Below are 27,279 nucleotides of genomic sequence, written 5' to 3' on the forward strand. Positions count from 1 at the left end.
GGTGGCCCAAAGCGCAAGGACCGGCAAAAGGATCCCGGTTCGAGCCCCCGGCTCCCCACCTGCAGGGGAGTCACTTCACAAGCAGTGAAGCAAGTCTGCAGGTGTCTATCTTTCTCTCCTCCTCTCTGTCTTCCCCTCCTCTTTCCATTTCTCTCTGTCCTATCCAACAACAACTACAACAACAAAACAACAAGGGCAACAAAAGGGAATAAATAAATAAATATCTAAAAGAAAAATATTTATAAAAACTGCTTTTTTCTTTTTTTTTATTGGGGAATTAATTTTCTACATTCAACAGTAAATACAATAGTTTGTACATGCATAACATTCCCCAGTTTCCCATATAACAGTACAACCCCCACTAGGTCCTCTGTCATCCTTCTTGGATCTGTATTCTCCCTACCCACCCACCCCAGAGTCTTTTACTTTGGTGTAATACGCCAATTCCAGTTCAGGTTCTACTTGTGTTTTCTTTTCTGATCTTGTTTTTCAACTTCTACCTGAGAGTGAGATCATCCCATATTCATCCTTCTGTTTCTGACTTATTTCACTCTACATGATTTTTTTAAGGTCCAACCAAGATCGGCTGAAAACGGTGAAGTCACCATTTCTTACAGCTGAGTAGTATTCCATTGTGTATACATACCACAACTTGCTCAGCCAGAGAACATCATTCTAAGGAGGCTAAGCTAGAAAAAAAGGATGAATACCTGGTGATCTCAATTCTGTTTTCTTAAACTACGAGACTACTCTGATAAGAAAGAAAGAAAGAAAGAGAGAGAGAGAGAAAGAAAGAAAAAAGGTAGTAGATAAAAGAAAAGAAAAAGAAAGAAGGAGAAGAGGGAGGGGCCAGGTGGTGGTATACAGGTTAAGGCACACATTACAGTGCACAAGAACCCAGGTTCAAGCCCCTGGTCCCCACCAGCAGGGGGATAGCATCATGAGTGTTGAAGCAGAGCTACAGGTGTCTCTCTCTGTCTCTTTCTCTCTATATCTCCCCCTTTCTCAATTTCTCTCTGTCTCTATATAATAAATAAATACATTATACACACACACACACACACACACACACACACATATGGAAAGGTTATCTAGAAAAGAAAGGAAAAAGATAGTTTGTCTTAGGTTGAAGATTCTAGTGATAGGAGGAATGTGAGCCTACTTGAGAAGAAGCTTTCGGACCCAAGATATGACTCAGCAGTCCTTCAGATCTGATTTTTTTTTTTTTTTTAAGATATGGGTTGATTATTAGTTCTCTATCTGTCTAAATATATTTTCCCATTTTCTTCTATGGTCCTGCCTTCTCTTCCTTTCTAAGGCACACCTACACATATTGCTGCTTCTGAATGTTCTTTTTTTTTTCACTTTTTTTATAATTGGGGAATTAATGTTTTACATTCAACAGTAAGTACAATAGTTTGTACATGCATGACACTCCCCAGTTACCCATATAACAATACAACCCCCACTAGGTCCTCTGAATCCTTCCTGGACCTGTATTCTCCTTACCAACTCACCCCAGAGTCTTTTACTTGGGTGCAATACGCCAATTCCATTTCAGGTTCTACTTCTGTTTTCTTTTCTGATCTTGTTTTTCAACTTCTGCCTGAGAGTGAGATCATCCCATATTCATCCTTTTGTTTCTGACTTATTTCATTCAACATGATTTTTTTAAGGTCCATCCAAGATCGGCTGAAAACAGTGAAGTCACCATTTCTTACAGCTGAGTAGTATTCCATTGTGTATATATACCACAACTTGCTCAGCCACTCATCTGTTGTTGGACACCTGGGTTGCTTCCAGGTTTTGACTATTATAAATTGTGCTGCCAAGAACATATGTGTACACAGATCTCTTTGGATGGATATGTTGGGTTCCTTAGGATATATCCCCAGGAGAGGAATTGCAGGATCATAGGGTAGGTCCATGTCTAACCTTCTGAGAGTTCTCCAGACTGTTCTCCAGAGAAGTTGGACCAATTGACATTCCCAGCAGCAGTGTAGGAGGGTTCCTTTGACCCCACACCCTCTCCAATATTTGCTGCTGTTACCTTTTCTGATGTATGATATTCTCACAGGAGTGAAGTGGTATCTTGTTGTTGTCTTTATTTGCATTTCTTTGACAATCAGAAAGTTGGAGCATTTTTTTCATGTGTTTCTTGGTTTTTTGGATCTCTTCTGTGGTGAATATTCTGTCCATGTCCTCCCCCCACTTTTGGATGGGGTTAATGGTTGTCTTGTTGCTGAGTTTGGCAAGCTCTTTATATATGTTGGTTATTAAACTCTTATCTGATGTATGGCATGTAAAGATCTTCTCCCATTCTTTGAGGGGTCTCTTGGTTTGGGTAGTGGTTTCTTTTGCTGTGCAGAAGCTTTTTAATTTGATGTAGTCCCATAGGTTTATACTTGCTTTAGTCTTCTTTGTAATTGGATTCATTTCATTGAAGATGCCTTTAAAATTTATGCGGAAAAGAGTTCCTGCCAATATTTTCCTCTAAGTATCTGATAGTTTGTGGTCTAACATCCAAGTCCTTGATCCACTTGGAATTTACTTTTGTATTTGGTGAAATACAGTGGTTCAGTTTCATTCTTCTGCATGTTTCAACCCATTGTTTCCAACACCATTTGTTGAAGAGACTCTGCTTTCCCCATTTAATAGTCTGAGCCCCTTTGTCAAAGATTAGATGTCCATAGGTGTGGGAGCTCACTTCTGGGCTCTCAATTCTATTCCACTGGTCAGTGTGTCTATTCATGTTCCAGTACCAAGCAGTTTTGATGACAATGGTCCTATAATACAATTTGAGATCTGGGAGTATGATGCCTCAGGTTCTGTTCTTTTTTCTCAAGATTGTTTTGGCAATTCTAGGTCTTTTCTGGTTCCAGATAAACATTTGTAACATTTGTTCTATTCTCCTAAAAAATGTGCTTGGAATCTTGATGGGGATAGCATTAAATGTGTAGATGGCTCTGGGTAGTATATTCATTTTGATGATGTTAATTCTACCAACCCATGAACATGGAATATCTTTCCACTTCTTTTTGTCTTTTTCAATTTCCTTGAGTAGTGACTCATAATTTTCAGTATACAATTCTTTCACTTCTTTGGTTAGGTTTACTCCTAGATATTTTATTGTTTTTGTTGCTATAGTAAAAGGAATTGATTTCTGGATTTCGATTTCTTCTAGCTTAGTGTTTGCATAGAGGAATGCCACTGACTTTTGAATGTTAATTTTATAGCCTGACACCTTACTGTATTGCCTGATTTCCAAAAGCTTCTTGCTGGATTCTTAGGTGTTTCTGTGTATACTATCATGTCATCTGCAAATAGGAAGATTTTGACTTCTTCTCTTCCAATCTGTATCCCTTGTATGCCTGATTGGTATGGCAAGAACGTCCAACACCATGTTGAATAGTAATGGTGATAGTGGGCAGCCCTGTCTAGTACCTGATCTAAGTGGAAATGCTTCCAGTTTTTCACTATTCAGTATGATGTTGGCTGTAGGTTTGATATATAGACTCCACTATCTTCAGGAATTTTCCATCTATTCACATTTTTGTAGTGTTTTGATCATAAAAGGATGTTGGATTTTGTCAAAGGCTTTCTCTGCATCTATTGATATGACCATGTGGTTTTTGGTCTTGCTTTTGTTGATGTGGTGGACCACATTGATTGATTTATGTATATTAAACCAACCTTGCATGCCTGGGATAAACCCCACTTGGTCATGATGAACAATCTTTTTAATATACTGCTGTATCCGGCTGGCTAGAATTTTGTTCAGTATTTTAGCATCTATGTTCATCAGAGATACTGGTCTGTGGTTTTCTTTTTTGGTTGTGTCCCTGTCTGCTTTTGGTATCAGAGTGATGTTGGCTTCATAGAAGCTGGCAGAGAGTATCCCAGTGTCTTCAATCTTCTGGAAGACTTTTAAAAGTAGAGGTATTAGGTGGCACGCGGTGCGGTGACCACCTCCTTGGCCTGGAACCAGCTGCCTGGACACACCAAGTGTGGTAGCCATGTTTTCTGAGCAGGGTGCCCAGAGGGCCCAGACTCTGCTGTCCCCACCTTCCACCAACAATGCCACTTTTGCCCGTGTGCCTGTGGTTACCTACAGCAACTCTTCCCAGCCCTTCCGCTTGGGCGAGCGCAGCTTTAACCGCCAATATGCCCACATCTATGCCACCCGCCTTGTCCAGATGCGGCCTTTCTTGGAGAGCCGCGCCCAGCAGCACTGGGGCACTGAGGTGCAAATCAAGAAGCTGTGTGAGCTGCAGCCTGCAGAGAAGTGTTGTGTGGTGGGGACCCTCTTTAAGGCCATGCTGCTCCAGCCCTCCATCCTGCGGGAGGTCAGTGAGGAGCACAACTTGGTCCCCCAACCCCCTCGGGGCAAATACATCTACCCGGACCATGAGCTGGTCCTGGAGGACAAGCTGCAGCGCATCAAGCTAGAGGGCAACATCGCCGTGTCCCAGCTGGTGACAGGGACTGTGCTAGCTGTACTGGGCTCTGTGCGTGACGACGGCAAGTTCCTGGTGGAGGACCACTGCTTTGCAGAACTTGCGCCCCAGAAGCCCGCACCCACCCTGGACTTGGACCGGTTCGTGCTCCTGGTATCTGGCCTGGGGCTGGGTGGTGGCGGCGGTGAGAGCCTGCTGGGCACCCAGCTGCCGATGGACGTGGTGACAGGGCAGCTGGGGGATGAGGGAGAGCAGCGCAGTGCCGCCCAAGTGTCCTGCGTCATCCTGGCTAGGAACCTGCTGAGCCACAGCACCCAGAGCCGGGACTCCATCAACAAGGCCAAGTACCTGACCAAGAAAACCCAGGCAGCCAGCGTGGAGGCTGTCAAGATGCTGGATGAGATCCTCCTGCAGCTGAGTGCCTCAGTGCCCGTGGATGTGATGCCAGGAGAATTTGACCCCACCAACTACACGCTCCCCCAGCAGCCCCTGCACCCCTGCATGTTCCCCCTGGCCACAGCCTACTCCACCCTCCAGCTGGTCACCAACCCCTACCAGGCCACCATTGATGGAATCAGATTCCTGGGGACATCAGGACAGAACGTGAGTAACATCTTCAGGTACAGCAGCATGGAGGACCACCTGGAAATTCTGGAGTGGACGTTACGGGTCCGTCACATCAGCCCCACAGCCCCTGACACACTTGGTTGCTACCCCTTCTACAAAACTGACCCATTTGTCTTCCCTGAGTGCCCACATGTCTACTTCTGTGGCAGCGCCCCCAGCTTTGGCTCCAAAGTCATACGAGGTCCTGAGGGCCAGACGGTGCTGCTGGTGGCTGTCCCGGACTTCAGCACCATGCAGACGGCCTGCCTGGTGAACCTGCATGGCCTGGCTTGCCAACCCATTAGCTTCTCAGGCTTTGGAGCTGATGAGGACCTGGGAGACCTGGGCCCCGGACCAGAGGCCCACCACCCCTTCCTACACCAGCCATGCCCAGGGCACCTCCATTCTGTAAATAAAGCAAAACTTAACCTTCAAAAAAAAAAAGTAGAGGTATTAGTTCTTCTTTGAAGGTTTGGTAGAATTCATTTGTAAAAACCATCTGGTCCAGGACTTTTATTTTGGGGGAGGTTTTTGATAACAGTTTCAATTTCATTAGCTGTGATGGGCCTGTTCATGTTATCCACTTCCTCTTTACTTAGTTTTGGAAGTTGGTAGGCATCCAGGAAATCGTCCATTTCTTCCAGGTTCTCTAGCTTGGTGGCGTATAGTTGTTCATAGAAGCCTTGCATGATATGTTGCATTTCTGTGGTGTCTGTTGTGATATCTCCTCTTTCATTTACTATACGATTTATTTGGGTCTCCTCCCTTTTTCGTTCTGTGAGTCTGGCTAAAGTTTTGTCGATTTTGTTCACTCTTTCGAAGAACCAACATTTACTTTCCTTGATCTTTTGTATGGTTTTCTTATTCTCAATGTTATTTATTTCTGTCCTAACTTTAGTGATTTCTGTCCTTCTGGTTGCTTTAGGGTTCCTTTGTTCTTCTACTTCTAGGTCTTTAAGATGTGCAATCAGGCTGTTTATTTGTGCTTTTTCTTGTTTCCTAATGTGTGCTTGTATAGCTATGAACTTCCCTCTCAGTACTGCCTTAGCTGTGTCCCAAATATTTTGATAGCTTGTGTCTTCATTTTCATTGAAGTCTCGAAACATTTTGATTTCTTCCTTAATTTCCTCTTTGACCCAGAGGTTGTTAAGAAGTGTACTGTTGAGCTTCCACATTTTGGGACTATCACTAATCTTTTGTTCATTGTTAAGTGTTAGTTTAATTCCATTGTGGTCTGAGAAGATGCTTGGGATGATTTCAATGCTCTTGAATTTTCTGGTGCTGTTTTTGTGGCCTAACATATGGTCTATCCTTGAGAATGACCCATGTGGATTTGAGTAGAAAGTGTATTCCAGTTTCTTGGGATGAATGACTCTGAAAATGTCCAATAGTTCTAGTTTATCTATCTCTTCATTTAGCTCCCTTATGTCTTTATTGATTTTTCTGCCTGGATGTTCTGTCCAGTTGAGAAAGTGGGGTGTTGAAGTCCCCTACTATGACTGTGTTGCTGTTAATATATTGTTGTAGCTCTTTCAGTAGATGTTTGATGTCTTTAGATGGCTTCTCATTGGGTGCATAGATGTTAATAATTGTTAAGTCCTCTTGATTGACTGATCCTCTGAGCATTAAGTAGTGTCCATTCCTATCTTTTTTAATCTTATCTATTTTAAAGTCTATTGTGTCAGATATGAGAATAGCTGTTCCTGCCCTTTTTTGTGGGCCATTGGCTTGTATGATAGTTTTCCATCCTTTCACTTTAAGTCTGTGTTTGTCTTGTTGAGTTAGGTGGGTTTCCTGTAGACAGCATATTGTTGGGTTGTATTTACTGATCCATCTTCCTACTCTGTGCCTTTTAATAGGTGAATTCAGGCCATTGACATTTATTGATATCAAATATTGAACATATTTTAACCCCATTCTTGTAGAGTTTTAGAGTGTTCTGATATATGTCCTATTGATGATGGTCTGACTGTTTATAGAAGACCCTTCAGAACTTCTTTCAGGGCAGGCTTGGTGATAGTTGATTCCTTCAACTGTTGCTTGTCTGAGAAGGTTTTGATGCCTCCATCTAGTCTGAATGACAGTCTAGCAGGATATAGTATTCTTGGTTGAAAGCCTTTCTCCTTGAACACTCGATATATATCTTGCCATGCTCTTCTGGCCTGTAGTGTTTGTGTGGAGAAGTCTACTGCTAATCTTATGGTTTTTTCTCTGTAGGTGACTCTTTGTTTTTCTCTTGCAGCCTTCAGGAGGATCCTTTCTTTATCCTTATTCCTTTCCATTCTAAATATGATGTGTCTTGGTGTCTTTAAGTCTGGGTTGATTCTGTTTGGGATCCTCTGGGCTTCTTGAATCTTTATGTCTTTGATGTTGTCTAGACTAGAGAATTTTTCAGCTATTATGGCCTGAAGAATGCTTTCTTCCCCTCCCTCTCTTTCTTCCTCTGGTAAGCCAATAATGCGTATATTGTTTCTTTTGAAGCCATCCCATAGGTCTCTGTTGTTGTTTTCAGCATCTCTTAATCTCTTTTTTGAGATCTCTTACTTCTTTTTTAGTTGTCTCTAATTCATCCTCGATCTTGCTAATTCTGTCTTCAGCCTCATTGATTCTATTCTCTCTGCCCTCTACTGTTTTCTGGAGTTCATCTATTTTGTTTCCCTGTTCTGATACTGTTTTAGCTTGTTCAGCTAGTTGTGTTCTTAGCTCAGCTATTTCAGCTTTCAGCTCTCTAATAACCTTGAGATAGTTAGTGTTTTCTTCTAGAGTCTCATTTGTTGTTCCTGTATTTCTGATGGCAATTCTTTCAAACTCTTTACTCACTCCTGTGGTTATTTCCTTAGCTAATGTTGGGATGCTGAACTTGTTATTTTGTGCTTCACCCTTTGGGGGGCTTTTAGCTGGACTGTTGTCCTGGATAGTTTCTCCAATATTTCTTCTTATTGGTTTACCCATTTTATGTATTATGTTATGAGTTCCCTCTCTTAGTACTTTTCAAATTACTGATCACTATTTCCTGGATTGACTTGTGTCTAAGTATGGTAATTAAAAGGTTCACAGTGGTGGAAGTTAACAGTTGTTTCAATAGTATTTTAGTCCCTGAGTTGGAGCTCAGTGATTTAAAAGCCTCTTTTTAAATTTTTTCCTTCTCTGTAGGCTATGGGAGCCTGAGGGATTCTAACTATAAGTAGGCTTCTTAACTTAATCACTGACTCCTGACCAAGAGATAAGGCAGGGTGTTTCGGTCTGGGTGGTCTCCTTTGGTATTCCTAGTTGATCTGGGAGAGGAGAGGAGAAGAGAGGAGAGGAGAGAAAGCGATCTGCTGCTCGTAGCTCCGCCTCCGGAAGTTGAATGAGGGTGGGTGGATGGGTGGGGAGAATACAGGTCCATGAAAAATGATGAATGAAATAGTGGGGGTTGTATTGTTAAGTGGGAATCTGGGGAATATTATGCATGTAAAAAAAAAAGAAGTAGAAAGGCAAAGCAGAAATTGACTGAGTTTGGAGTATGGCACCAAAGTAAAAAAGCAGAAGTATACTAGAGTTTGCAGTGAGTACCCTCCCCAACACTTCCTCTCCACTATTCCAAGCTTTGGGTCCATGATTGCTCAACAATTTGTTTGGCTTCGTATGTTAACTCTCTTTTCAGTCACCAGGTTCCAGATGCCATCAGGATGCTAGCCAGACTTCCCTGGATTGAAGACCCCACCAATGTGTCCTGGAGCTCAGCTTCCCCAGAGACTCACCCTACTAGGGAAAGAGAGAGGCAGACTGAGAGTATGGACCAACCAGTCAACGCCCATGTTCAGCGGGGAAGCAATTACAGAAGCCAGACCTTCTACCTTCTGCAAAGCTCAGTGACCCTGGGTCCATGCTCCCAGAGGGATAGAGAATGGGAAAGCTACTGGAGAGGGGGTGGGATATGGTGATTGGGCGGTGGGAATTGTGTGGAGTTGTACCCCTCCTACCCTATGGTTTTGTTAATTAATCCTTTCTTAAATAAAAAAAAAATTTTTTTAAAAAGGCAGGGTGTGGCAGAAATTGTCCAGTGGTTATGGAAAGAGACTTTCACAGCCCCACAGCTATGCCACCGAGGTATATGTCCTCTCCTGAATTTCCTGGTTAGATCTCTGTCCCCTGGTGTCCCTCCCTGCCGCTGCTCCAGATTCTGAGGGCAGTAACAATGGAGACTCAGGGTTGCACTTGATGAGTCTCCTGGGAGTCCTCTCCTCCCTTCAGCTGTCCCCTTGTTGGTGGAACAGACTGGAGGTGGTGTCTCAACTGATAGACTGTCGAACTGTTACCAGCCACTTCATCTCTCCCTAGGCTCCTCTCTGTCACCAGCCACGTGTGTTTGCACTCACCAGTGATTTGGTGGGTTCCTGTAGTCATTCTAATCCTGTCTTGTTTCAGTCCCAGGTGGTCTCCTTTGGTATTCCTAGTTGATCGGCTAGCTGAGTCACACGTGTTCAGTTCCCATGAGAGGAAGCCATGGCAGACACTCTGAGCATCCTCAGCCGAGATGTATCTGACCAGGAGAAGAAGCAGGAGCCATAAAACTGCTTTTCTTAATACAGTGCTTTTGGTATAGACATTGGAAAATATGGGGGCACCTAAAGAAAGTCTTGTGCTTGTGTAAAATCAGTATGTTTGTACTGTGTGTGTGTGTACATTTATTTTGGAGTAAAGGAGCATTAATAACTTCTTAAATTTTCCATAGCATCCATAACCTAGAAAGAATTAATAACTGATAATTTAGAGTCTTTTGTATTGTTACAATGATAACCCTTCAGTATTTTGGAGGCAGCTGTCCTGTTCCCCCCCAAAATATCCACCAGCATCACAAAGCAGGTCAGGGATGTGCTTGTTCTTCTATTGTCCTTTATTGTTACCCTATAGACAGAAAAATGATATTAAGAGACTCCATGTAGAAGGTTAAAATAGCAGGCACCGTGCTTCTTTGTTTGTAACCAGGCTGCCTTACCTTTATCTAATCTGCAAATGCAAGAAAAATATCTCTCATAGCAATAATGCTCTAAGGTTTTAGAACTTTAGCCCTGGAATGCTAAACAAAATCAGCAGAAATCAGAATCCTACATAAAAAAAAAAAAATCAAACCTTTAAAAGTCCTTCCAGTCTTTCTTTGTTGTTAACAAGCATATGCCCATAGTGGATTCTAGGCAAATCCTCTGTGGAGTAGCACCTTTGCCAGAAACCAGAAAAAGTGAGAAATGACTGGTTTCTGTTGAGACTTCCTCTTTTTACATAGACACATTACTTGGAGTCAAAGTAGAGACAGTAAACCCTAAAAAGTAACTTACTGCACTGAAAGCTGTCAGTTTTGTAATATGTGTCCCTCCCCCCTTTTTTTTTTTTGCCTCCAGGGTTATTACTGGGACTCAGTGCCTGCACTACAAATCCACTGCTTCTGGAGGCAATTTTTCCACTTTTGTTGCCCTTTTTTGTTATTATTATTGTTGTTGTTGTCATTAGATAGGACAGAGAGAGATTGAAAGGAGACAGGAAGACAGAGGGGGAGTGAAACATAGACACCTGCACACCTGCTTCACCGCCTTTGAAGCGACCCCCTTGCAGGTGGGGAGTTGGGGGCTCGAACCTGGATCCTTATGCCTGTCCTTGCACTTCCCGTCCTGTGTGCTTAACCCTCTGTGTTACTGCCCTACCCTCCTTTTTTTTCAATTCCGCTATCACTTTTTTTTTTTTTTATCATTTGTTGAGGAAATGTTGACTTGTAGTAGGAAAGGGGAACTTTTTTTTTTCTGCCAAAGGACATTTGTATATATATAACATCACTTAAAGACCACACAAAATTATCAACTTAAAAATTAATTCTTTTTTTTCCTTTTTATTTAAGAAAGGATTAATTAACAAAACAATAGGGTAGGAGGGATACAACTCCACACAATTCCCACCACCCAATCTCCATATCCCGCCCCCTCCCCTGATAGCTTTCCCATTCTCTATCCCTCTGGGAGCATGGACCCAGGGTCATTCTGGGTTGCAGAAGGTAGAAGGTCTGGCTTCTGTAATTGCTTCCCCGCTGAACATGGGTGTTGACTGGTTGGTCCATACTCCCAGTCTGCCTCTCTCTTTCCCTAGTAGGGTAGATCTCTGGGGAAGCGGAGCTCCAGGCCACATTGGTGGGGTCTTCAGTCCAGGGAAGCCTGGCCGGCATCCTGATGACATCTGGAACCTGGTGACTGAAAAGAGAGTTAACATACGAAGCCAAACAAATTGTTGAGCAATCATGGACCCAAAACTTGGAATAGTGGAGAGGAAGTGTTAGGGGGGTACTCACTGCAAACTCTAGTGTACTTCTGCTTTCAGGTATATATTTTGCAGTAGTTTATGGATACATGTGAACATATGCTCTCTCTCTCACAGAAACTGGTGTATATCTAGGTTTTGGGACTTTGTTAGAAAGTGAACCACCTGAGATGGAATTAGAGTATACTATGAGAGGTTTTGGTGGTGGGAATGGTGTTTATGTACACTCCTAGTAAAATGTAGTCATATAAATCACTAGTTAATTAATATGAGAGGGGGAAAATCAATTGTATGTCTCGAAGTTTTTCAAAACACAAACTGAATCTTTTTAATATATAGGCTGTGTAAAAATTAATTCTTAGAGGGTCGGGCATTAGAGTGGGTTAAGCCAGGTGATGTGAACACGTGGTAAGGATCCAGGTTCGAGTTCCTGGCTCCCACACCTGCGAGGGCCAGGGTGGTGGTGGTAGTGGTTCCCTTTACAGTGAGGCAGGTCTGCAGTTGTCTATCTTTGTCTCCCCCTCTGTCTTCCCATTCTCTCTCAATTTCTCTCTGTCCTATCCAACAACAATGACAGCAATAACAACAGTAATTCTTCTTCTAGCGTTTGCCCTTCTTCCGTAGCCAGTTAACAGCGTCAGGTTGAGCCTGATGTAAAGTTTCGAGACCTCCTTTGAATCTGGAGAGGTGGCAGTCGTTGACTATGTGGGTCATAGTCTGTCTGTAGCCGCAGGGGCAGTTCGGGTTGTCTCTGGCTCCCCAGCGATGGAACATAGCGGTGCACCGGCCATGGCCTTTTTGATAGCGATTGAGGAGGGCCCAATCATAACGTGCTAGGTCAAAGCCGGGTTGATGCTTGCAGGGGTCTGTGATGAGGTGTTTGTTCTTTACCTCAGCTGACTGCCAACTCTGTTTCCAAGAGTCTGGAACAGAGAAGTTCAGTGTAGGCGTAGGAGACCAGACTGGATGACAAGACGTCAAGCGTTGAACAGGGTGGGCGAAGATATCCGCGTATATTGGCAGGTCCGGTCGAGCGTAGACGTGGGAAATGAACTTAGATGATGCCGCAATCTGACGAATATCTGGCGGGGCGATGTTGCTAAGAACTGGCAGCCATGGAACCGGGGTGGAACAGATGATTCCAGAAATTATCCTCATGGAGGAATATAATTTGGAATTGACCAAGTGGACATGGGGGCTACGGAACCATACTGGGGCACAGTATTCTGCAGTGGAATAGCATAATGCCAGAGATGATGATCGTAGTGTGGAAGCGCTCGCGCCCCATGAGGAGCTGGCCAGTCTTGCAATGATGTTATTCCTCACGCCCACCTTTGCTGCAGTTTTTATGAGATGTTTGTGAAATGAAAAAGTGCGATCGAGAGTAACGTCAAGATAGACTGGCTGGGCTTCGTGCCGGATTCTCTATCGTCAAGTTGCACATTAAGCTCACGCGAGGCAGAGGCATGGTGTAGATGGAAAACAGATGATACCATTTTTGCATTGCTAGGGATTAGTTGCCATTTTTTACAGTAATCAGATATCAGAGACGTGTCTTTCGTGAGTGTTTCCTCGAGGATGTTGAACTTGGATGCCTGAGTTGCACAGCAGATGTCATCGGTAATAATAACCACAACAATGATAAAACAAGGGTAACAAAAGGGAAAAAAATGGCCTCCAGGAGCAGTGGATTTATGATGCAGGCACTGAGCCCCAAAAATAACTCTGGAGGAAAAAAATAATAATTCTTTGGAGAGATACATAATGGTTATGCAAACAGACTCTCCTGCCTGAGGCTCCCAGGTCCCTATAGGTTCAATCCCCCACACCACCATAAGCCAGAATTTAACAGTGCTAGGGTTTAAAATAATAATAATGTTACTATGATTTATTGAATCCTCCTTTCAGCGTTTGATGATTTTATTTCTCTGAGCTTTTGTTTTAGATATGGACAATATGAGCCTCCAGTATTTCTGGAAGGGTTGGGAATAATGTGTGAAAAAGTATCTAGCAGAGTTCCTACCTCAGAGTAGGTGTTCAATGAATGGTCCAGGCCAAGAAAGTCAGTACCATAGTCATTTTCCACCTGCATGTTAGTTGTCAGGCTCAGGCAAAAACTAGTAAAGTCATGGGACCCTTGGAATATACCTAAAATAGACCTACTATCTTTTTCCAAAATGGAGACCCAAAATCTTCATCTGCAGTATTCTTGACTTTAGGTTCATTATTAGTCGACAATTTGCTCTGCTTTACCTCTTAACTATTTCAGCCACCAGGTTCCAGATGCTACCATGATGCCAACCTGACTTCCCTGGGCAGATGAACACACCAATGTGTCCTGGAGCCCCACCTCTCCAGATCTCTGCCCCACTAGGGAAAGAGAGAGAGAGGCTGGGAGTATTGACGTCTTCATTATGCTGAATCATCCCATCTATAAGCACAGTGTGTTTATTCAGCTATTTAGTTATTTAATTTTGGTGGGGGAAAAAGGTCTTATATATAAAATTTCAATTTCCACTCTCTTATGGTTAGGCATGAATTCAGTTGATTTTTGTACATTGTTCCAGTTTCTTTTAGCATTGCTGAATTCACTTCTTAATTGTAGGAAGGTTATAAAACACAGATTGCTAATAATTTTCTATGTAGACAGATTATTTATAAATAAAAAATTTAGTTATTCATTTTTAATAATGTGCTTCCTATTTTTTCATGCCTGATTGCAATGAGTAAATTTTTTTCAGTGCTATGTTAAATAAGAATAGTGCTGTGAGACATCCTTAATTTGTTTGTGATTTTTTTTTTTTTCCTCCTCCAGGGTTATTGCTGGGCTCAGTGCCTGCACCATGAATCCACCGCTCCTGGAGGCCATTTTTTTCCCCCCTTTTGTTGCCCTTGTTGTAGCTTCGTTGTGGTTATTATTATTGTCTTTGTTGACACAATTCGTTGTTGGATAGGACAGAGAGAAATGGAGAGAGGAGGGGAAGACAGAGAAGGGGAGAGAAAGATAGACACCTGCAGACCTGCTTCACCGCCTGTGAAGCGACTCCCCTGCAGGTGGGGAGCCGGGGGCTCGAACCGGGATCCTTACGCCGGTCCCTGTGCTATGCACTTAACCCACTGCGCCACCGCCCGACCCCCTGTTTGTGATTTTGGAAAGGATTCAGTCTTTCACAATTAACTATGATGTTTACTGTAGTTGTTTTTTTTTTTTTATACCGGTGCTTTTATTTTTGTTTAAATTTTTATGAACTTCCCAAACTTGACTTCATTCAGTAACTTTTATTGTCATTTTTCTTTATATCAGCATGTGACTAGGATTCAAAGACAGGACTGTGAGGTTTCCCTTTCTTTTCTTTTTTAATTTATTGTTGTTGTTGTTGTTGTTGTTATTGATGTCACCATTGTTAGGGCAGAGAGAGATGGAGAGAGGAGGAGAAGACAGAGAGGGGGAAAGAAAGATAGACACCCGCAGACCTGCTTCACCACTTGCAAAGTAACCCCCCTGCAGGTGGGGAGCCAGGGGCTGGAACAGGGTTCTTTACACCAGTCCTTGAGCTTTGCACCATGTGCGCTTAACCCTCTGTGCTACCGCCTGACTCCCTCCTTTTCTTTTTATTATTAGTGATTTAATAATGACCAACAAGATTGTGGGATAAGAGGGATACAACTCCATACTATTCCCACTGCCAGAGTTCCATATCCCATCTTCTCCACTGGAAGGTTCCCTATTATTTATCCCTCTGGGAGTATGGAACAAAGATCTTTATTGGGTGCAGAAGGTGGAAGGTTTGACTTCTGTAATTGCTTTATAGGTGCTTTTTTTGTGAGTTGCCCTTTATTCTCATTTTCTGAGTTTTTTTTTTATGTCATGAGTGGGTGCTAGATTTTGTCAAATGCTTTCTCTACATCAGTTGACATGAACATGTATGATTTTTCTTCTTTAGCCTATTGACATATAGTACATAACATTGAGTTTTGAATATCAAATAAGTTTTACTTGGGATAAATAGTTCTTTGGTCACATTGTGTTACTTTGTGGATTCCTACACTTGCTAATATTTTTCTTATGGAGTTGTACATATAAATTCATAAGATATCTTTTATCCTATCTTTGATTGTGGTGTCAAAAATTTCATGAGGGCAAACTGATCTCATAAATTGAGCTGGGAACTGTTCCCTCTTCTCTGTTTTCTGAAGGAAAGTATTATATTGTTATTTAATAAGTTATTTTTAAAGACTAACAGTGTTCTTATGGAGAATTCATCTACATGATAGGATGTTATGGGGAAGAGGTGTCAGCAGTGTACATTCGTCCTTTACATTTAGCACATTCCTCTCTAAAGTCTGCTGTATATTAGTGGGAAGCTCTGTCTAGGAGAATCCAAATATGGAAAAAATGATTTCAGTGTGTGTCTTCCTACTCACTGTTATTATAAGAAATGCTGAAGAAAGATTAGAGATTAACACTCATGTAAGCTGCTTATAGGAAAGCTAATTTTTATTACTTTCTAATTAGTGCATTCCCTTTAATTTTTTAATTATATACAATTAATAATACTGTCCCATATTTCAGGAAGAATCAGGAACCAAGGATTATAGAGCTACTGGAGCATAGATTTTTTTTCAAAATACATTTTATCATTTTTAATTAAAAAAATTGAATAGTAGGGGCCAGATGGTGGTGCACTGGGTTGATTGCACAGATTACCATGCACAAGGACCCAGGCTCAAGCCACCTGCAGGGGGTTGGGGGGTGGGACACTTCACAAGTGGTGAAGCATTCAGTCTGCAGGTGTCTATCTTTCTCTTTCCCTCTATATCTTCTCATCCCTCTCAGTTCTCTGCCCTATCAAAAAAAAAAAAAGCCACTGGGGAGCAGTGGATTTGTAATGGTGGCTTCAAGACCCAACAACAACCCTGATGTCAATTTAAAAAAATGAGTATTGTAAATTTAATTCTCTATGCTATATAGTCCTATGATTTTTTTTTTTTTTACAAATGCACACTTATATAGCAACCGCTGTACTCAAGATTCCAAATAATTCTATCTCTTTTCAAAAAAGAACTCTTTCATTTCCTTTTATAGAAAGCTCCTCCCCTCAAACCCTGGGAACAAGTTATCTGTTTTACAAACCTATAGTTTTGCCTCTCCTATGGTATCATAAATTAAATCATACAAAGCATAACACTTTTTTTTTTAAAAAAAAAGTCTTTATTTATTGGATAGAGACAGCCATAAGATAGGATAGGATAGAGGGAGATAGTGAGAGAGAAAAAGAGACACCTGCAGCACTGCTTTATCAATCGCAAAACTTTTTCCCTGCAGGTAGGAACCAAGGACTTGAACCTGGGTCCATGTGCATTATAACATGCATGCTCCACCTGGTGCATCACTAACCAGCCCCACTGCAGAGCAATTTAACTCTGATTTTTTTTCACTATTTAGTGAAAAATTCATCTCATTGCATTTACCAGTAACTTTTCGCCCATGCCCCTAGCAAGGCTCCTGCTGGTTTTATTTCTTCTGTCTATGAAGTATTAGACTATTCACTCATATTTCTTCCAAAGGAATTCCTTGATCATAAATCACCATAGAGCCTTGTTATCCTAGTAACTGGCTTATAAGTTTAGAGGTGGTCAACTGTCCAGGAATCAGCAACCACTAGGCTAGCCAATGCCTCATAGAAGAGCTCTCTCTGAGGCAGGCTGGGAGTATGGATCAACCTGTCAATGCCCATGTTCAGCAGGGAAGCAATTACAGAAGCCAGACCTTCCACCTTCTGCACCCCATAATGACCCTGGGTCCATACTCCTAGAGGGTTAAAGAATAGGAAAGCTATCAGGGGAGGGAAGGGGATATGGAGTTCTGGTGGTGGAAATTGTGTGGAGTTGTATCCCTCTTATCCTATGGTTTTGTCAATGTTTCCTTTTTATAAATAAAAAAAAAGGAAGAAACAGAAAAAAAAAAAGAAAGAAAGTAAGGGAAGAAGGAAGAAAAGAAAAAAAAAGAAAGAGCTCTCTCTTATGGATCAACCTGTCAACACCTATGTTCAGCGGGGAAGCAATACAGAAGCCAGACTTTCCACATTCCCACAATGACCTTGGGTCCATACTTCCAGAGGGATCAAGAATAGGAAAGCTATCAGGGGAGGGAGTGGGATACAGAGTTCTGGTGGTGGGAACTGTGTGGAGTTATACTCCTCTTATACTATGGTTTTGTCAGTATTTCATATATATATATATATATATATATATATATATATATATATATATATAGGCTCTCTCCAACACAGTCAGAGTGGTTGACAGAAGATTGGCCACCCTACTCAATTCTCTGACTCCATAGCAACAGACATAGTAGAGACACATAGGAAGAGCAGTCCCTTGTGATAGGAAACTATGGGTGCATTTTCCTAAAGATACAAGATAACCAGTTCTTTAAAACTTCATAGTGTTCTGAACAATGCTGATTCCCACAAATTATTGCTGATGGTTCTATTTCTTCCATATTTCCACTCATAACCTAAGCTTTTTTTCCCCCCATGGTTCTTCCTTTCTAGATGTTCAAAGATTTCTTTTATCATTTCCTTTCTGTTTCAGTAGCTTCACTTTATCTTTATTCCAAGGTAGGTCTTCTGGTGATAGATCTTGTTATTCTTCCTTTGTCTGGGAATGACTACTTCCCGTTATTCCTGAAGGAAAAATTCACTTGCTTTAGAATTCAGAGTTGACAGTTGACAGTTATTTCTAGACTTGAATTTTGTGTCACTTCCTTTTGGCCTCCATGGCTTCAGATGAGAAATTCTCTGTCATTCATATTGCTGGGTTTTTTTCCCCCATACAGATTGCTTTTGGAAAGTTTGTTGGTGATGTGTTTTAACACACACACACACACACACACATACATATGTACATATACATGTCTCACTATCTTCTTATTTCCACAGGCTTAGATATTAAACTAATGTGGAAAATTTTCAGCCAGTTACTTCAAGTTCTCTTCTAGTTGTATCCTTTTCTCTCCCTTAGAAATTCTAATGACAGAATGGCATGTATATTAAATTCTTTAATTTCAGAGTTCTCTTGATGTCCTATTAATTTTGAGGATTGTATTTTTTCCCTTTTCTCTTTAATTGATTGTTGAGCTCATTCATTGAGATTTTAATGTTGGACATTGTATTTTTTAGTGGTATTTTTTTTTGCCTCCAGGGTTGTCACTAGGACAGTACCTGCACTATGAATCCACTGTTTCTGCCAGCCATTTTTTCAAATTTTTTGTTTTGTTTGTTTGTTGCTGTTGCTGCTGTTGTTGTTATTGGATAGGACAAAGGGAAATTGAGAGAGGAAGGGAAGACAGAGAGGGACACCTGCAGACCTGCTTCACTGCTTGTGAAGTGAGCCCCCTGCAGGTGGGGAGCTGGGGGCTCAAACCAGGATTCTTGTGCTGGACTGTGTGCTTAACCCGATGCATTACTGCCAGTCCCTTAAATTGCATCTATAGAAACCTTGTTATTGCTGAATGGTGGTGAAAATTCAGATTTCCCACTTGACTTCCTGATGTCACTGTGGTAGGGAGGTAGGGGAGGGGTTGTCTCATCATCTCTGGTAGGAGATGAAAGGTTCAAATGACCATTAAGTTTTCTCTACTATCATGAAGATGGGGTCAGGTTACAGCACTATAACTGGGTGAAGGTAGAAAATGTAGAAGTCTCCTTACTCATTCTTTACTGCTGGTGTTAATGCTGACTTTTTATATATTTTTATTTCTATTTTGTTTGATAGGACAGAGAGATATTGAGAGGGGAGGGGGGATAAAGAAGGGAAGCAGGGGGTGTGAACCCGGGTCCTTCCACATGGTAACATGTACTTAACCAGATGAGCAACTGCCTAGAACTCTAGAAGGTAAGCTTTTTGAGAGGATTTATTTAGCCTGCTCCTCTTGTTGTTTCTAGATCTGAGGGTCCAGGGTTCATGTCCCTGTTCAGGCACCAGATGTCAGGTTGTGTCATGGGGGAGAGAGAAGAGACCAGGAACTCGTGGCGGAGTGGGAACGCAAATATTTATTCACGTGGACACTCCAGAGTTGGGTGTGAGCACAGCAGTTTAGGCCACGTGGAGCTAGCAAAATACCTGCCTCCCACTATGTCCACCAGCTCTTCTCCAGGTCTTCTCCAGGTCAGGATGTGGAAGAGAAAAAAGGGGAAAATTAGGAATAGCAGAAGGTATTAATAGGGTAAAAACTGGTAGTGGCAAGTTGGAAATGGAATTGGCTAGGAAAGGGGGTGGAGAGAGACAAAAGGCATGCTGGGAAGGTGAAAGTGTCCTCAGCAACTGTTGTGATGGTTTTAACTAAATTAACAATACCCTGAGGGGATAACGTGGTAGGGATCTTTCAGACAAAACAATGATTATGTAAACAAAACAGGGGGGCTGGCTTTAAGGCCCAACAACTGCTTTCTCCTATATCCAGCTCTGGGTATAAGGCAAACAACAGAAAGAAAAACTAGGTAACTTATAATAATGTTCTTGAGTCCCAAATGCTGTAATTGTTTGGCTTATCTTCTTCACATTTAAAATATTTCTTTGTTTCATATATTATAGTTAGAAATTTTAATTGTACATAGCAGGGTGAGTGGGGAAAACTATATCTACTTTCCAACTTATTCCAGAGCCAGATAGATCATAGAATTTTAAATTTTTTATTTTATTATTTGATATGTCAGAGAAAAAAATTAGAGGAGCAGGAGATAGGGAGAGAGAGAAAGAGAGATTGAAAGAGAGAGAGAAAGATATCTGCAACAACACAGCTTCACCACTTGTGAAGTTTCTCCCTTGCTGGTAGGGATGGGGGGGCTTGAATCCTGGTCCTTGCCCATGGTAACATGTACACGGAACAGGGTGCACCACCACCTAGCCCCCCATAGATAACAGACTTTTTAAAGTCTGAAACACAATTTAAGAACTTTCAAATCTTATACTTGAGAGCTAGTTGAAAATGCTTTACGGTATTTTTAAACTATGCACTTGACCTCTCCCCATACATGTCACCTCTCACTCTCCATTCTCCTGGAGCTCCCCAGGAAGGAGAAGAGCTGTTACAAGACAGCTCTCTCGTAACCCTAAGAGAGCCACTGGGTTAAAAATCCTGTTACATTGAGCGCACATGGCGCAAAGCACAAGGGCCAGCGTAAGGATCCCGGTTAGAACCCCCAGCTCCCCACCTGCAGGTCACTTTGCAAGCAGTGAAGCAGGTCTGCAGGTGTCTATCTTTCTCTCCTCCTCCCTGTCTTCCCCTCCTCTCTCAATTCCTCTCTGTCCTGTCCAACAACAATAAATAATAGCTATGACAACAATAACAACTACAATAAGGGCAGCAAAATGGAAAAAATGGCCTCCAGGAGCAGTAGATTTGTAGTGCAGGCACCGAGCCTCAGCAATAACCCTGGAGGCAAAAGAAAAAGAAAAAAGAAAAAGAAAAAGAAAAGAAATAAGAAAAAAGTCCCATTACTTAGGGATGTGATTTATCTTTCTCGGGAAAACATTGAGGCTCTTGTTGTGTTAAACCATTAATTATCTTACATCTGAGGAGTCAAGACTCAAAGACAGGGCATTCTTTCTCACTTAAGAGAGGTGATAAAACCAAGCCCTTCATACACAGGTCTAGACAAAATCTTAACATCAACCAATTAGATATGTTATTAAAAGGCAGATTCTGATTCAGTTAGCCTGGTGCAGAGTCTAAGATCCTGCATTTTGAATAAATAAATTGATAAATGCAGTTGGTGGTATGATGTTACATTCTGAGTAGCATCATTCTAGAATAGAATTCAGAGCTTTTTTTTTTTCATTACCCTTAAGACTTGTGGTGCTTTCCCAAAGAAGTAAAGAATATGAAAGGGCTTGATAGATAAGTATCTGTATATCCACATGCCTAGTGTGGAGGAAGGTGTGAGTGATAATAGAGACACAGAGAAGGGGGTGGAAAGACCCAACCAGAAACCAAACACTCTCTTGATTCTACAAAGTGTTTGCTATCTTCAAAACACCTCTAATTTTGGTAAAGTCTGAAAAAGCAAAATAAATCTCCTTAAGCTGTTTAGCTGCTTAGGGCTACAGGTTAAGAATCTTTCCCTGTCAAGTAAGGATAAATTGACCTTCTTTGTCTATAATCTTAGAGAATACAGTTCTAACTTGTTATAATTTAGGAAAAATAAAGTGAAATTCACTGGCAAGTGGGCAGCAACACGTGTATCTTGGTGCATGCCTACCTTCCTGCAGCACTGGAGAGAGAATTGAATATGTAAATTGCTAACAGGCATGGACTTTGCTCCTGGTTCTACTACTTACTTCAGACACAGTCATGGATTTAGTTTCTCAGTGACAATTTGTGAAAAGAATTTAATGATACCCAGCATATCAGTTGTGGACATTTGAAACTGAATAACACATTGTACAAATTTATACTCATGGCTCCTAGCAATCTGAAGACTGGACTCTAACCAGGAACATATGGGTATGCAAGATCCAACAGTCACTTTTCAAGTAAATGTCATCAGCCAACAGTTCCTAAACTATTATGTGAGTTCTGCCAGGTTTCACTGACTTTGTGATTCCTGATTTATGCTTTCATTTCTGAGGAATATGTACAGTGCCCATTAGGGGGAGAGATTGCTTCTTAGTGTCTCTGCTCCATGATCAGTGTCCCCACTGCAGCAGGGGCACTGTATAGGTCATGCTCTTCTTACTAGTTAGAGTTCTTTAAAAATCATTTCATGGTGTGTGTGTGTGTGTGTGTGTGTGTGTGTGTGTGTGTGTGTGTATGAAAGTGGACATATGTGCACATGTGAGCCACTGTTAGGGCAAGAGAGTTGTATGTCCGTGTTTGTGTGTGTCAGGGAAAGGGAAAGAATGGAGGATAACAAGGACAATGGTGGAAATAGAGACGGGCAAAAGATACTGGATCAGAAACAGCAAGTATACATTGACACTTTGTGTGTGTTTAGATTTTACCAGCTCATTAAGAGGAGAGAGCTCACATCTATTTTGTAACAAGTCCAACAATCAGGAAACTTTTTTTTTTTATTTAAGAAAGGATAAATTAACAAAACCATAGGGTAGGAGAGGTACAACTCCACACAATTCCCACCACCCAATCTCCATATCCCACCCCCTCCCCTGATAGCTTTCCCATTCTCTATCCCTCTGGGAGCATGGACCCAGGGTCATTGTGGGTTACAGAAGGTGGAAGGTCTGGCTTCTGTAATTGCTTCCCCGCTGAACATGGGCATTGACTGGTCAATCCATACTCCCAGTCTGCCTCTTTCTTTCCCTATTAGGGTGGGTCTTTGGGGAAGCAGAGCTCCAGGACACATTGATGGGGTCTTCAGTCCAGGGAAGCCTGGACAGCATCCTGATGACATCTGGAACCTGGTGACTGAAAAGAGAGTTAACATACGAAGCCAAACAAATTGTTGAGCAATCATGGACCCAAAGTTTGGAATAGTGGAGAGGAAGTGTTAGGGGGGTACTCACTGCAAACTCTAGTATACTTCTGCTTTCAGGTATATAATTTGCAGTAGTTTATAGATACGTGTGAACATATGCTCTCTCTCACAGAAACTGGTGTAAATCAGGAAACTTTTAAGCCTGTCCCAGTGTCCTCCCATGTTCTTTCAAGTTCTTTGCACCTGGGTTGGTGCTTTAAGTTTGTGACAGTGGGATTAGGTAGCATGAGGGTATTACAGAGAGATAAATCAGAATGCAAAGCTTCTTTATTCATCTGCTGTGAAGAAGGCAACCAGGCAGCTTAAAGGAGCAACATTCAGCTTTGTGAGTTTCCCTTTATTTCTGGTTTGTTTAAGCAGGATAGAAATGAAAGGCTTTGGGGGCTAGTAGGAGCTCATTTAGCCCTAAAACAGAGAGATGGAGGATAAGAACACACTGAATTTGTGAGCCTCGATTGGATCTAGGAATGAAAATTGGAAGAAAAATGTGAAAAAAATAATCCCAACTTTCCTTACAATACCCTGGAACAGGCTAGTACTGTAAAACCTGATTATTACAAGGGCGCAACAAACCTTGATTACTAAACTCATCTAGAAGGAACCTAAAACTTACCCTCTCTTTTTGTGGCTTGATAGCAAGCAGCGTTCTGGGAGACTAAATGGCCACAGACCAAACAGTTCTTTAGTCCCCAGATATGCTTGAAAACTTGGCCCAGACACCAGGGATTGAGGTAAGTGCGTGAAGCTAGGAGAGAGCCAGCTGAGCTCCAGCATGGGGATGACCACAGTGCAGCATGGGTGGCTTCCTCCCTGAGAGGAAGATGTTTGTTCCAGTTTGAAGTAAGGTACTTAGTTGATGAAGTTTTGGTTTCTATTTTTCTTTTCTTCTCTTTCCTTTCCTTTCCTTTCCTTTCCTTTCCTTTCCTTTCCTTTCCTTTCCTTTTCTTTTTCTTTTCTTTTTTCCTCTCTCTCTCTCTTTCTTTCTTTCTTTCTCCTCTTCCTCCTCCTTCTTCCTCATGGCTATGGTTTGAGTCACTCTGGCTCTCCAAATTATTTGATATTTCTGCTTCAGCAAGACTCTGTGTGACATTTATAGCCCCAGCACATCTCTGAGGAAGGGACACTCCTACACTTGTATCCTCCAACCCCCCTATCTCAATTCAGTAGCAATGGAGTTGCCTATCTGCCCATGTTTTTGCTGAAAATGAGGACTGGAAGTCTGGGGTGGTATTGAAGCCCAGCTCAAGAACTTTCTGGAACTGCTTTACCTGAGCTGTAATGTTTGGAGGCTTTGCTTTGCTTTCCAAAGTTGAGTTTTGCTGCCTAGGTGACATTACCTCCACTTTCCTACAAAACTATTCCTTGAAATAGTATTTTTATACATCCATTACTCTCTGCAGGAGTGAGTTTGTAATCTTTAAAATTTTTTTATATTTATTTATTTATTTGCCTCCAGGGTTAGCACTGGGGTTCAATGCCAGCACTATGAATCCATTGCTCTTGGTGGCTTTTGTTTTGTTTTGTTTTGTTTGGATAGGACAGAGAAAAATGGAAAGGGGAGATAGAGAGGGGAAGAGACAGATAGGTAACTGTAGACCTGCTTTACCACTTGTGAAGTGTTCCCCCCCCATAGGTGGGGAGCGGGGGGCTTGAACCCAAATCCTTATGCGGGTCCTTGTGCTTAGTACTATGTGCACTTAACCATGTGCACCACCGCTCCACCTGGCCCCAGTTTGTAATCTTGAAAGGGGGAAGGACTGACATTGTTTTAAGAACTGGAAAGCATTGTTCTGCCTCACAAAGAGATGAATTACTTGTATTTTAGAGGCAAAAATGTGAAACTTCTTATACTTAAAATCATAACTGGTGTGAAATTTCAGATTGTTTAGTTCCAGGGATTCCCTTAGAATTTCTGATAGGGGGCCAGACGGTAGCACATCAGGTTAAGCACACATGGAACAAAGCACAACGACCGGCAATAAGGATCTGGGTTCGAGCTGCAAGGGGGGCTGCTCCACAAGCGGTGAAGCATGTCTGCAGGTGTCTATTTTTCTCTCCCCCTCTCTGTCTTCTTCTTGTCTTGATTTCTCTCTGTCCTATCCAACTGAGCCCCAGTGATAACCCTGGAGGCTATATATATATATATATATATATATATATATATATATATATATATATCCTCCATACAGTTGATAGGACTGACTTCCAAAAAAAAAGAAAAGGTTTTCCTTATTCTGCTTTTTCCAAAGGTTTTTTGTTTTTTATTTTTAATCTATGGCAAGAACATGACAGGGACTAACCAACCATCGCCTAAACTCAGAAATGAAATATGTGAAATGTCCAATAAATATATTGATGACTATTATACCCTGTGCATCCTCTCCTTTTTTTTTTTTTTTCCATCAGTATTATCACTGGGGCTTAGTCCCTGCATGACTCCACCACTCCTGGCAGCCATTTTTCTTTTTCTTTTTTCTTTCTTTCTTTTTATTTTTTATAAATAGAGGATGAGAGAGAGAAGGAAGAAAAGGAAGGACACTATGGATAATGTAAACAAAATGGTATAAAGTGCTTTAAAAATGAGTAATTTCCTCCCTGGAGGCTCAAACCTGAGTATACACACACATGATAATGTGTGTGCTCTAATAGACGAGGCATTTTCTCACCTCCGCTTAGTGCAAATCTTGATGGACAAGAACATCCAGCGATTAATTAACTAGACAGCTGTTATGCAACTTTTTATGAGAATGTAGTGCACTTAAAATTAGACATGAACTCTGCTTATGCCTAGAGGAGTAACTTTAAAATTATATAAATGTGCAACAAAAACCTTGCAAGAATAAAGGGCAGGCAATAGGGGGAAGATGGAAGTCAAGTGTAATTTTAAACTCTTTTTATGATTATTGCTATGGGTATCAAAGGAATCCAAGGAAGGCTTCTTCAGGTAAAATTCTGAGACCAGAAATAAACTGAAGGTTGGGATGTTCGAGGATGTTGATCTTGCAGGTGCTAATGATACTGTTCTTTGGTGTAACTGGTAGGATTCTTCAGCAGTTGACTCAGCAGAAAGGGTGTGGAGATCCAGGTAAACTTAGGTCACAACCAGAGATTTGTTTACATAGCTTCCTTGATTCCCCAAAGTCTAATACGTAGTTGCTCTTTTTGAGCACTTTATACTAAATATTTTATTTACATTATTATCTTCATTTTTTCCCCATGACCCTGAATGGCTTCTATTTCATTCATTTGATAGATGCAACTAGACCCAGAGAAGTTATTACTCAAATTATCCAATGTCACATGGCCTATTTTGTGATAGCAGAAATTTGAGACTATGTCTATATGTCTCAAAAGAATCTTTCATCATGTATTAGCCAATATAATAGTAGGGTGATTAGGTTCATCTTAGATCCTCACTGTATAGAGTTCTGAGTCTAACGTAGGAGACCATTTAGGGTTTCCAGATGAAAAAGAAGACACCCAGTTAAATCTGAATTTCAGGTAAACAACGTATTTCAAACAGTTAAGGTATGTGTCATTACTTATTTGGGATATACTTATACTAAAATATTCATTTTTTCATGAATCATTAAGTAGAAATTTAACTAAGTGTTATATATTTTTGTTTCTGAAATCTGGCAGTCCTAGTCCTGGTTAACTTTCCCAGTGAGAGAAAAGAAAGTTTGTGATTTCTTACTATGTTGAAAGAACTGGAAAGTTCAAAAGACTTCATCTAAGAGAAATTTTCTAGTTTCCCTCTGAGGCTTTGGCAAAACTGGGTGTGTCAGTGGCTGGTGGCACATTCTGAGAATAATGCTGCTCTTGGCCACCCACCAGTGATTCCAGTGGCACCAACCATACTTGGGGGAGGCACAGATTTTTCCTATTTACCAGAAAGGAGAGAGGCCACAAAATGAGAATTAGGTTCAGTGAGCAGAGGAAAAGGCAGCACATTCCCCAGAACCACTTGAAGAATTTGTGAGTTGAGAGTCACAGAGGTCTCCTGTTACGGTTGAGTGGATAAGGTCATAGGGTCAGGATCTAATGAGCAAAGTACTGGTTTGCCTTCTTTATTTATTTATTCACTCATTTATCACATCTATATGGCACATCCTCTATGTTCCAGTTGATATTGTGAGATCTGAGGGCACAGAGGATGAACTAAGAGGCCAGCCTCATAGGGTATGTTCTGGTGGGGGACTAAAACATTATGAAAGGTGAGCTGGTGCTGGTAAGATTCTCTATCCCTGGAACCTGCTTCCAGATTACCCAGGATATTTCTGTTGAACAGGTTGAGGACTGGAAAGAGGAAATGAAATCCATACTTCAGGAAATGAAAATAAGAGAAAAATGTCCTGGATGCAAGGATGTATACCTTAACATGATTTTGAAGTCAGTGTGAAAAAGTTGTAGAAACCACACAATAT

General features: G+C 41.5%; 1 protein-coding gene across 1 annotated transcript; it reads left to right on the plus strand.

Annotated features, from left to right (window-relative positions):
• Positions 1-3,952: 3,952 nt before the first annotated feature.
• On the plus strand, positions 3,953-27,254 carry LOC132539343 (DNA polymerase delta subunit 2-like). Its single transcript, XM_060193509.1, has 4 exons — positions 3,953-5,507; positions 25,859-25,937; positions 26,979-27,034; positions 27,144-27,254. The coding sequence occupies exons 1-4, from the start codon at positions 4,017-4,019 to the stop codon at positions 27,252-27,254; spliced, it is 1,737 nt and encodes a 578-aa protein (XP_060049492.1). The 5' UTR covers positions 3,953-4,016.
• Positions 27,255-27,279: the final 25 nt, after the last annotated feature.

The sequence above is a fragment of the Erinaceus europaeus genome, chromosome 7 (genome assembly GCF_950295315.1).
Source record: "Erinaceus europaeus chromosome 7, mEriEur2.1, whole genome shotgun sequence".
NCBI lineage: Eukaryota > Metazoa > Chordata > Mammalia > Eulipotyphla > Erinaceidae > Erinaceus > Erinaceus europaeus.